The sequence below is a fragment of the Microtus oregoni genome, unplaced genomic scaffold (assembly GCF_018167655.1).
Source record: "Microtus oregoni isolate MIOR12 unplaced genomic scaffold, Mior012 000025F_ref0000491, whole genome shotgun sequence".
NCBI classification, from domain to species: domain Eukaryota; kingdom Metazoa; phylum Chordata; class Mammalia; order Rodentia; family Cricetidae; genus Microtus; species Microtus oregoni.
Genome location: NW_024543084.1, coordinates 10,993,714 through 11,005,878, shown reverse-complemented (window position 1 = coordinate 11,005,878; position 12,165 = coordinate 10,993,714). Strand labels below are relative to the sequence as shown.

The following is a 12,165-nucleotide window of genomic DNA, read 5'->3' as shown; positions in this document are numbered from 1 at the left end:
AAGGCATTTAAAAGGGAAAGGTGCCACAGCTGAACTGTGGTGAGAAGAGCCAGGCATGGTGACTTGGGAGGGTGAACCCTGCTTACAAGCTGGTGCCCCTGTCTCTTTGGAACCACCTCCCATCCTGTTCCAGTTAAATCCCAACTAGGCAGAATTGTTCTCCGTGTATAAATGAGGACCACGGAGTGTCAGAGACACTGAGGAGAAAGAAAAAACCCATTCTGAGGAACTCGGCCCTGCAGTCTGATCACCAAGAAGCAGCTTGGAACATGTCACCGGTAGCCAGGCTCAAGTGCTCCGAGTCACAGGGAGAGTTTGAATCCTGGAGGCCTGGGTTCTACGAGGTGGTTCCCATAGGAATTCTCATAGCAACTGTCTCCAGGACCGGGAGGTGGCTTTGGGCGTTGCTGTGCAGCTGACAGCCAGCCACAGATGCTGTCACTGTACTCGGAGCGTCAAGTGTGATAAGAGGCAATGGGCAGAGCTAGGGTCTGTCATCATACTGTGGCCTTTTCCTGAGATGTCACCTACTCCCCTGAGGCTGCCCAGCTTGGGTGGCAGGAGCTTCTCAGGTGGAGTGGAGCTGTCATACCCTCCCCCCATCCTCTACAAAGCTCCTGAGGCCAGTGTTTGGCTCCAGAGCAGAGGACGGACACCTGTCCTGCTCAGGGGCTTCCTTTCTGTCCCTGCATCTCTTGGCTGCAAGGCACACGATGATGTGTGCCTGCTGGTTTGAGGGGACTTGGGTGTGTTGGGAGCCACCATGATACCACTTTGTTCCATGGAGAGTGACTGGAGAGGATGTGGGGGAGGAGGTGTTCCCCAGCCTTTCTTCATCCTGGCCCCCATTCCAGATGGTGTGGCTCTGAGCTGCAGACCTAAGAGGGCACCCAAACCTGGCCTGACTCTTGTCATTTGGGGAAGGTTTCACGCCACTGTGGCTCTGATGACAGCCCAGAGGAGCAGTCTACAGATGGCACCAAATGGTACCATGACCCAGGCATTGATGTTTCTAGATTTTAGTGGGCTTCTTTTTGTCTACCATTTTGAATCTTGAGTCAAAAACGTTAGTATTAATATAGTACATTGATGAAGAAAATCCTTTAGTATAGTATACAAAGTAGATAACCAGAACACTGTAAAATAAGCCCACTCAACAGTTAAATAAACTAGATTCAGCATACTCTTTGTCAAAATTCTAATGGAATTCTTCACTGAACTAGAAAAAAAAATTCTGAAATTTACATGGAGGCAAAAGATGCAGAACAACCAAAGCAATGAGGAAGGCAGCATCAAGCCCGACCCCAAATTATATTGCAGAGCCATAGTGACAAAACCAGCATGGTCCTGGCCCAAACACAGACGTGTAGACCCATGGAATGAATAGAGGGCCCAGAAGCAAACCACACAACCCTTACAGTGGCTCCAAAACCACATTAGAGAGAAGCAGCCTCTCATGATGGTGCTAACAACCCTGCAGATGTGTGAACTAGACCCCTGCTTTCCATCCTATGTGAAGATAATCCCAAAGTGGACAAGATCCAAATCTCTTGAACCACTGAGACTTCAAGAGGAACCCCGAGGGAATGCGCTTCAAGATACAAGCGGGGTGAGGCCTTTCAGAGTGAGCCTCCAGAGCTCAGGAAGTCAGTGTGAAGAATGGGATCGCATGAAGTAAACGTGATTCTTCACAGCCCAGGGAACAATCCCCAGAGTGAAGAAGCAGCCTGTGGAATGGGAGAAATCCACTTGACGGGATGAATCATCGGAATATGCAAAGAACAGCCAGAGGATTGAACAACAACCCCACAAATAACCCAGGGAGTAAGTAAGCAGGCAATGCGCTGAACAGACATCTGGAAGAGAAGAGAAGCCACCGGTCAGCTTATGGAAGATTACTCAGTGTCTTCAGCTATGAGGGAAATGCACACCCGAGCTATGCTGAGATCCCAGCTCTCCCCAGCCAGAGAGGCTGACACCAAGGAATGGAACGGCAGCAAACGCTGTGTGGATTCAGGGAAAGAGGAACTGCTGGTAATGTAAGTCATTCTAGCCACCGTGGCCAAGGGACTTCCATCTGAGTCAGCTATGCCCTCCTGGAGTATACCAAAGGGCTCTGAGTCAGCATGTCACAGAAGCACAGCCATGGTTACTGCAGCAGGGTTCGTAAGAACCAAGATACACCACCAGCCCGGATGCCCACCAATGGACGGATTTTACTATTATTTTATTTTATTTTGAGGCAGGGTTGCACTATGTAGACTTGGCTAGCTTGAAACTCACTGTGTAGACCAGGTTAGCCCTGAATTCACATTGGTCTGCCTGCCTCGGCCTCCTGAGTTCTGGAATTAAAAGTGTGCACCACCATGCACAGTCCAATGGATGAATTTTAGGAAAATGTGGTACATACACGGCGGTGTATGATTGACCCATTATTTACCCAGAGATAAGAATGGAATTGTATTTTTGTGGGGGGGGTTGTTTGTATATTATTTTATTATTTAAAAACTTTGTGTGTGTGTGTGTGTGTGTGTGTGTGTGTGTGTGACATGAAAGTAGAAGAGGCGGGACTATGGGTAGAAAGAGGGGACAAGAGGGGGTGGATGTGAGCAGAGCAAATATGTACATGCATGATGATTTCACAATAGAGTATTTTCTTTTTAAAAGATTTTATTATATGGACACACATGTGTTTTCCATGTGAGTGGTTTCCATATGTGCACGGGTGCCTACAGAGGTGAGAGGAGGGCACAGGATCCCCTGGAGGTGGTAAATACCTGGCATGGGTGCCGAGAACAGAACTATGGTCCTCTACAAGAGCAACAAGTGCTCTTAACTGCTGAGCCATCTCTCCAGCACCCTCCCCACTATTTTCTATAATTAACATAGATTTTTAAGAAGGAGTTAAATGAAAAGGGATGGAGTGGGGTCTTTCTGAAGTGCTGGGGCTCCGGTCGGCTTTACAGTTAAATTTCATTCCCTCATTCACTTCTATCCTGCCCCCTGTCATTCTAGGTCACGAGTTGGGCTACTGGGGGCTTGCAAGGTCCTGGCAGGGTACCTATACCCATGTGGCATAGGCTCTTGTATGCACAGTCAAGTCCAGCTGCCTCGCTTTCCCAGGCTGTGTTCCCACCACAGTCTGGGGTTCCAGCCATCTTTTTGCTTCTTTCAGGGAGGTGCCTATGTTTGGCCTGGAGGCCATCTGGAGAAACGGCCAAGTGGTGGGCCATGTCCGGAGGGCTGATTTTGGGTTCGCTGTGAACAAAACCATCGCCTATGGCTACATCCGAGATCCCAGTGGTGGGCCGGTGAGCTCTGTTCCCTGTCCCTTTTTAGATCCTCAGGACCATACCTGTGTATGCTGGGAACGCAGGAGGAAGCCAGGAAGGGTGGAGGAGTGCCAGTCCTGGTCTCCAGCTGAGTTTTGTTGGTTTTTCTCTTTTATCTCTAAAAGAAGCTGACTAGGGCAGCCCCAGGATCTTCTTGATCAAAAAGACTTGAAGGGTCTGGGATAACATTCTCTGGTCCCAGAGGCTAGCAGACCATCTCTGCCCTTCCTCCTCACCCCCAGTCACCTCAACCCCAACAAGTGAGCCAAACCCAGGCTGCAGATACTGGGACAGTCATAGGAGGGTACCAGCTATGTCCCCAGGAGGAAAGGGGTGGCCTTTACCGCTTCCTGTTTCCCAACAATGGTGTAGAGGTGTAACAAGTAGCGCCATGTATTTTCACACCACATAAGCATACCTTTGCCAAGTCTCACTGAGGTCTCCTGTGCCCCAGCTCCAGTCCCAGAGGTGCTGACCTGGCTCTGCCTTCTAGCCAGACATCAAGACAAGCTGGGCCACAGTGTCTGGCTGAATGGAGGGCTGGAACATCAGGCTTGGGAAGAGGCAAGGACAAGTGGCTCCCATGGGGTCTAGGGTTAACGAGACTTCTGGAGTACAGGTTAGGGTGGGGTGGGGTGGCTGAAAGTGGAGAGGAACCCTGTACTAGAGCGGGAGGCTTGCGATACAGTCTTAACTCAAAGCTGTGACTTTGTCTTGCTCTGTGACCACAGACCAGGGGTTTCTCCAAGATCCCAAGCTTTTACTATAAAAAGGGCACAGGCTTCCCCCCTTCCTCATGGACTCCAGTATGGACAACCACATTGAACGGAAATCGATTGACAGTCATCAAACATTGCAAAGCAGCCTGGGATCTTTGGTGATTACACAGGACTTTCTTAACACTGAGAGTCCACAACCAGGGTCCCAGGCAAGGCAAAATAAGAAGTTTGTTTACTGGTGCCCAGGCTTGGTAGGCAGGGGAGAATCCACGGCCTTTTCTTTCAAAGATCGGCGCCACCCACCCTTCCTACCCATTCATTGGGCTTCAGGAGGCCCAGCATAAATCCCATCCAGACAAGGAGTCCCACCCTGAAGGTGAGCAAAGGAAGGAGAGGCTCTTGTCCTGCAGCTGTGATCAAGTTTCTTGAATATTCATGCCATGAGAGTGGGCAGCTGGGGCAAGCCAACTCTCTCTCCCTGCTTCAGTGCTCTGGTGGGATAACCCACATTGCTAAGTAAGACTAAGGAGTTTGGGGGTGGAAATTCTGTGGCTCGTGGGTGTTTATCAGCTGGACTGGGCTAGTCCCACTGCTGAAATCTCCCGACTTCCACTCACATAGTGCTTGGTGCAGAGGGCTCACCCTAAACATCCTGCGACTTAAAAAGGTTTGTTGTCTCTTCCTTTTTCTTTTCTTTTCTTTTCTTCTTTTCTTTTCTTTTCTTTTCTTTTCCTTTCTTTATCCAGTCCTGAGCCACCTGGAATGAGGGGAGATCAAGCCCCAGACTGCTCCAGCCTGGGCCTGGAATCCTCACTGTACACAAAGAAGCATGTCCTTGGGTGGCCTAGGAGTGTTCCTCCCTCCAGAACAGTACAGTGTCAGGTTACAGCACTCTCCCCTGTCGGACAGGCTAGCACCTGCTCCCAGGGCTAACAGCTCCAGATGGCTTGCTAAGAAGACTGAGCCAGATGAGGGTCAGAGGGAGGAGGGTCCAGGGGCCATGCTGTCCAGAAGGCTGTTCCATCCACCCTGTCCCTCAGGATAACAAGGACCCCTTGTTATAATGCTGTGTTTGGCTGGCTCCAAAATCCATCCAAGCTCCTGCCTGACCCCCATCTTCCCAGGGATCTTGGAACAGGTCACGGGAACAGATCATCCTGAGGGAGAAGTCTTGCTGGCTACTGGATCTGAGCTTTGATGGACTCAGCTATTCCTGTTTAGCTCATGGGCACAGGGCACTTAATCCGCTGTTCTAGAGAATCCCCTCTCAGAGAAGGGGCTTGGTACAGGGCTTGGCTTATAGAGAGTTAGGTCCGGGGAACCCTAAGCCACCTCCAGAAACAACTGAATGACCCTGACTTCTCTCTGCTCCTAGGTCTCTCTGGACTTTGTGAAGAGTGGGGAGTATGCCTTGGAGAGAATGGGGGTCACCTATCCTGCCCAGGTTCACCTGAAGTCTCCCTTTGACCCTGACAACAAGAGGGTGAAGGGCATCTACTGAGCTGCAGGGTGGAGACCACAGCTACTCAGGCCACCGGAAACTGCCACACCTCAGCGCTGCCTGCCAACTCCTTCACTGCACAAATGGCCCTGTGTCCTGAGACATGGGCAAAACATAGCCTTCCCCAGCCTTAGCCTCCATGTGGTCCTAGCCATCCTAGCCCCTAACCAGGACTGGATGCACCACGATGCTCCTGCTCACAGACCACACAGTGGTCTCCAGTCCACCCTAGTCCTCCCCAAAATGCACCCTGCAGATGTCTTAGCTCAGGATCCCCATGAGGATCTCAGAATATCCCCAAGATAGGAGCCAGAAGCCAGAAGCCTCCCCTCCTCTTCCACACCTGGCTGGCTGGCAATATGTAGTCCGGGCACTTGAAGACTAATGAATCAGGGTACAGTAAACAAGGATTAAAGAGCAATGACTGCCACAGGTGTAGGATGGAGAAGGGAGCTATTTGCTGGACTGGTGCAGTCCTTCCTCAGTATGGCTGCCTTTCAGACCAGAGAGGAGCGGGTATTAGAAAGTTCTTGCCTTAGCCTTCCAGGTCTGCAGGAGAGAAAGCCCATTTGAGAGTCACCAGCCTGTGACATGGGGGCACATGGCATGGAATTCAGATCAGGAACCTCCATCACTTACACGGAAGTACAGGCTTCTGTCTCAGTTTCCCCGGAAGCCATTGCTCATAGGTCCAGGGACACCAAGCTTGCTGTTATGCACGGACCTTCTGCTAGGCTCATTTCTAAGGACTTCGGCCTTATAGATGCATCCTGCTCACCCCACCTCCGGAGAGGGTGCTGCTCTAGCTCTGCCCTGAGGAGTCAGAGCGACTCCTCTCACCTTGTGTGACCAGCTACACCTGCCCACGTGTTGGGAGTGATCCTGTTTCTCTTCCTGGGGTGAATGTCTGTCACTTTTTTATAGACCCAGCCTTCCTCCTCTGCCTCACACCCTGACTTAGAAACTAGAGCTCTGTGACCGCTCAAAGGTCACCACGTAGTCTTATAGTCCATGCCTTGTAGTCTAGGAGAGCAGGGGGCAAAGGCTAGGGCAGTATGGAGCTGGGCTCTCCTAAACCCAAAGAAGGCAGCAGAGGGGAGAGTTGGGCACGGTTGTCCTGGGTGGGCTCTGAATCTTCCCAGGCTCACACACCACACACTGAGCTGGAAAAGGTCAAGCTAATAAAATTGAAGCCATGGAAAGATGTGTGGGGGTAGAGTTGGCCTTTCAAACACGGATCTGGTCCCCTGAGTCTGGGGAAGGGCTGGAGGCGGGAGAGTGTGGAGGAACCTCTGGATGGCTGAAGGAACACCTGTGGTCTCTCGGGACCACAGGGCTGGCTCTTGGATGACATGATTTTGTGAAGCCAGAGGAAAGAAGAGAAGAGGAGGGAGGAGAAGGGAAGGGGAAGAGGGAGGAGGGGAAGATGGGGAAGATGTCGGGGGGGGGCAAGGTTAGTGGAGCAGGGAGGGGAGAAGGAGAAAGGAGGAAAGAAGAAGGAAGGCAACTGCCCAGATTGCCCAGCTTCCTGGCCCCCAATTCTGTGTTCTGGTCAAGACACCCCGCCCCCCACTACGTTGGGCCGATGAGCACATGCAGCTCCCAACCTATCCTTGGGGATAGCTCAGGACAGGGAGGTCTGAGTGCTTTCCCAGCCTAACTGGGTTTTCCCAGACTTCGCATGCCTTTCCCATGCCTGCCTGCCTGCCTGCCTGCCTGCCTCCCCCATCCTTGGAAGGATGCTGGGTCCCTGAGTGAGAGCAGCTGTCAAGAATCACCTCCCAAGTTCGCCTGGAAAGTCCCAGGGCACCCTATCCTGAATGGATTGCAGAGACCTTAGGCCCGGCTTCCGGTACTGCCAATCTAGACGTGCATCCGTCGCTATATTAAAAAACAAACAAACAAACAAAAAAAACCTTTTTTGTTTTTCTGGAAAATCAAGCACATGGCCCCCACTGTGACTGAGCACTGCCTATCAGAAATCACTGGAAACCCGATGTGAAAATGCCCCAAGTGTAGAGAGCAGACTGTAGCGGGTAGTGAAGGGAGAGGACCGAGGTCTTGGTACCCTTAGAGGCCCCAGTGAGATACAACAGTGTTGGGGTTCAGAGGTTGGTCAGTGGAGCTCTCCCTGCAGAGGACAGGGGGACAGGCCCCCTTTTGTCAGCTATCCTCAGGCTTGCTTGCTGCCCCATCCTGGTCTCTGTTACACTGAGCAATAATGTTTTCACCAGGGCTGGAGAGATGACCCGTGGGTAAGGTGCTTGGTATATAAGCTTGAGGACCTGAGTTTGGATCCCTAGGACCCAAGTAAAGCCCAGGTGTGGTGGCACAGCTTTGTAACTCTAGCTCTGGGAGTGAGGGAGGACTCAGAGACAGGCAGATCCCCAGAGCTTGCTGGCCACCCAGCCTACCAGTCAATGAGTCTCAGGTTTATCGAGACACCCTATCCCAAGCAATAAGGACAAAGGTGGCAGGAAGGCTGATGACACTAACTTCTGGTCTCTGTATGTGTGAGTACATGTGCTTGCATACCCACACGTATAAGTTCACATACGTAGAGAGAAAATGCTTGCTTTAGAGCCAGACCAGCGGTACCACGCCACATGCCTTCCAGTAGGAGACGGGGAAAGGTGAGACACCAGGTGGCAGGATGAGATGCTCATTTCCCTGGTAAGAACTGAGACCCTAGTAGCAAAATGCCCAGGTCACTTCCAGCTTCTTCACCCCCCACCACACACACATCCAAGAGGCCTCCTATGCACCCTGCTAGCACAGGGCCATGTCCCTTTAGCCTGTGTGGAAGACAGCAGAAACACTGGGCGAAGGAGAGGAGGGACGCACAGACAGGCGGTGGACAGCAAACTGCTAGTGTGTCACAGTCTGGAGGTAGGCTTGGCCAGCATGCTCCATGCCCTGGTGGTATCTCAACCACCCAACCTGCAGAGGGGGGCTGATAGGTGGGGCTGTCTCACTCTGCCTCAGCTTCAGGACTCTGCCCGGAGGACCAACCAAGCCCCCTGGAGCTCCATCCAGCCTGGCTGAGCCTATACATTCATCTTAACCTCCACCTCATGGGGACTCAGAGGCCAGAAGGATTTCCCAGGGCCAGCCCAAGTGACAGCCCTGTCACTCTTGAGGGTAGGGGAGAGTAGGCTGGCAAGCCGTTCTGGGTCTCTGGGAAGTGAGCTGGAAAAAACTCACAGATGGAGCTGAGGTCTTTTGAGTCCCTCCAGGCCCGAACTGTGTGGGCAGAAGGAACCAGGCTGCTCTTGTTGCGGGTGAGAGGCAGACAGTAGTGGGCATCCGAGGATGGCTGACTCAGCTGTCAGACACATTCATCAGGTGACCATCCTGTCAAGCTGCAAAATGGCCAGCGTGCTCCCTGACTTCCTGCTGGCCCAGTCACTCCTGGCCAGTTGTGGATTCAGTGAGGTGAAATAGCCCTGAATTCCCCAGCATGTGGCCCCCTTCTGCCTTTAGTCACCCCCCTATTTTCTTCCTTATTCTTCCTGCAGTCTTCAATAAAGTAGCCCCCCTAATGTAGACCTGCTGAGCATCTAAACACCAAGCTTGGGATGCTGGGGCACTGAGACTTGCAGCTTCTTCCTCTGAAGACCTGATGGTGCCACTACCTGTGAGTAGGCACTTTGTATGGGTGCCCAGGTTCTTAGGTTCCCACTGCTATGCAAGCTGCAGCGCCAGTCAACTCAGGGAGCTTTAGACGGCTGGCGAGTCCAGGAGCCTCTGTATGCAAGCTCATGGAAGCACCTTGGAGGTCACTAGTTCTGCACTGGATGAGGAGTCTCCACCTGCATCACAGGTGGTGGGTGCCCTGTAGCTCCAAAGGCAGGTCCTGCCTCAAGTGCCCCACGGGAGATCCCTGCAGCTGTATAGGTGGCTCTGCCCAGAGCTGCTGATCATTGGCTTACTGACGGGTACCTAGATGGGATTTTCAACCCATGGTGGCCCTCCGGAGTTCACTTGGTGCCACAGTTCCAAGCAGCTCCTCACAATGATAGGATGCTCTGTGGATGCCCCATCGAATGTGGCAGCCATGAGTTACACACTGTTGCTAATCCTTGATGTGAAAGAATGGGACCGTAAATATTTTACACTGGTGTGTGTGTGTGGTTTCTGTATATGCACCCATGAGCATACACATACAAGTGTATAGAGACCAGAAGTCAACCTTGGGTTTTGTTCTTCAGTTGTCCACTGTTTTCTGAGACAAGGCCTCTCCCTGGGTCAGGTTAGGCTGACGAGGCAGCAAGCCTCAGGGATCCTCCTGTCCCCTGCTGCATACCCAGGGCTAGGATTATAAACACGCATCCTTGCATGAGTTCCAGGGTTTGAACTTGGGCCCTTATGCTTGCAAGTATTTTACTGCAGAGTTATGTCCCTGGCCAGCTTCTGTCTCAGCTTTGAGACAGAGTATCCGGTAGACCAAGCTGGTCTTGAACTCTGTTGTGTAGCCAGGATTCACCTTGAATTTCCCATCCTCCTGTCTCCACTTCCCAAGCGCTGGGATGACAGGTGTATTCATGTAACCATGCCCAATTTAATGTGGCTCTGGGGATAGAAGCCAGGGCTTGTGCATGTTAGGGTGAGTGTTCTCCCAACCGAGCTACATCCTTAGCCCTAGTGCTTATCATTTTTTTAAATTAATCTAAACAAAAATTAAATAGCCACCTGAGACTGTGGGCCGCCAGATAGCAATGTCCAGGATTATTTCAGGACCAGCTCACTAAAGACTTTATCCCTGGCCTGGGGACATCCTTCTTGTACTTAAGACCCTCTTCACACTGCTAAAGAGTAGCAGCCCTTAGCCTCTGGTACTTCCTAAACGCCCAGGCATCTGGGAGGCGGGAGAGTCCTCTACTCCAAATCAAGCAAGGAAAAGCATTATACCCAGTGAGTTGGAAATGGCTCACACTCAGATCCTTGCTATCACCCAAATTCAGAAGAGGGGTAGTTCTGGAGACTTGCTTTGGCTTAGAGGGTATGGAGGGGAGGTGATCTCAGTAGCCCGTGTTACCCTTACATTCTACAGGGGCCTTGTCACCTAACCTTAGATCTCTGAGTCTCTGTCTTCTCATCTGTCTAGGGAAGAGACCCAGCAAGTTCTTAAAGGTTTGGGGAGCTGGTGGAGATGTCATAGGCCTCAACTGGTAGTCATAACAACACCCTGGTCACCCTGGTGAGGGCTGTTGCAACAGAAGCAGCACCGGGTGCAGATGGCTTCCCTGGAGAAAGATCAGGACAGCTCAGAGGGGAAGCAGGGTCTGTGGGTCTGGACACGTCCCTGGGCAAGGTACTGACCCACGAGCTTCAGGTTCCCTCTCCGTGAGTTGGCACACCGCTAGAGTGAAGTGACTGAGTCAAAGGTCAGGCTCCAGAGCCCCGTGAGTCTTTCTGGTACCTCTGGCTCTAGGCTGCTCAGGCAGGCAGCCATGGAGGGAAAGCACAGCTACGGAGACGACTTGCCTCCCCCATCTCTGAGGCTGTAAAGATGACGGAGGGCTGAGCATTGCTCTGGGCTGTCGGACTTGGCATTTCACACCGATTACGCCCATGACTTATGGGCGCCCGGAGCCATGATTCATACTACACAGCGCAGAGTCTGGGCACCTTCGCTCCGCAGTAAGAAAGTGCCTTGCTGAAGGGGAAGGCAGCACTTAGCTGATATCTGTGGCAGTGGGGGGACACGAAGCTCATCCATCACCTTCCCTGCCTGAGGAGCCTGGCCTGCGTTTTGCTGAAATAGCTGAAAAGAGCCCAGTCTCCTTCTCCCTTCCAAAGCCATCAAAGAGCTGAGCTGGCCCTTAAACAGGAGATGAGGGAGAGAAGGACTCAGGGGGGGCGGTGTGACTAGAATTACAAAAGCAGGCCTCGTTCACGCGGGACAATGCGTGTAACATCACTGGGCTCGGAAAGGCTCAGCTTAGGGGCAGGAGCATCAGCCCTGCCTGTGTGTCCACAGTTAGTGCTGGGTGAGGGTGAGTCCCATTTTATAGACTAGAAGACTGAGTCACTCCTTCATTAAAGGGTTAAGCCAAACTTTCAGCCACCTGTTCTAGAGCCTGATATGTCACCAGCAGGAGAAGCAACCGGCTCTCACCTCCACAGAGCCTGGCTCTAGCCATCTCGGTTCTCCGTGTTGGAGGTACTTGTTGGGGTTTCCCTCTAGGTGGGCGAAAATATCTATTTACTCTGCCATGAAGTGAGCTCCCCTGGTGAGTCTCTAACTAGCTAAATGCCTTGTCCTGTCTTGTCGCAGGGAAGCCACCCACTGGGAAACATGAGCCACTAGGCAAAGAGTTGTTTAAACGGGGCTGTCATGGTAAACACCAACACAAGTCACCATTGGAGGGCCAACAGGGTGGGGACTGGGAGGCTTAGGGAGTCTGCACCCAGCCTGGCAAGGCTGTTCTTGAGGCAAGGGAGGTCTGCAGTGCTGAATCTGGGCCCCATAGCAAGTCGTCTCTACATGGAGGCAGCCCTGGTGTGGCCAGGTTTGTTCTGCCCAGTTAGACTTCATGGGATGGTCTCAGTCACGCAGGTGTCTCCAGGGTGACATGCCCCTTCCTCCTAGGCAAACGGCATTATTCTA

General features: G+C 52.2%; 1 protein-coding gene across 2 annotated transcripts in view; it reads left to right on the top strand.

Annotated features, from left to right (window-relative positions):
- Sardh (sarcosine dehydrogenase) overlaps positions 1–6,907 on the top strand; it is a 57,250-nt gene extending 50,343 nt beyond the window's left edge. The window contains exons 20-21 of one of the 2 annotated variants that reach the window (XR_005976372.1): positions 3,176–3,311; positions 5,427–5,555. Coding sequence is in view for 1 of the 2 variants with exons in the window: in XM_041674781.1 (XP_041530715.1) it covers positions 3,176–3,311; positions 5,427–5,552 (262 nt within the window). In the remaining variant the exon portion in view is untranslated. Of the gene's footprint in view, positions 1–3,175; positions 3,312–5,426 lie in introns of both variants that reach the window. The other variant, XM_041674781.1, reaches the window with a different exon arrangement.
- The last annotated feature ends 5,258 nt before the right edge of the window (positions 6,908–12,165 follow it).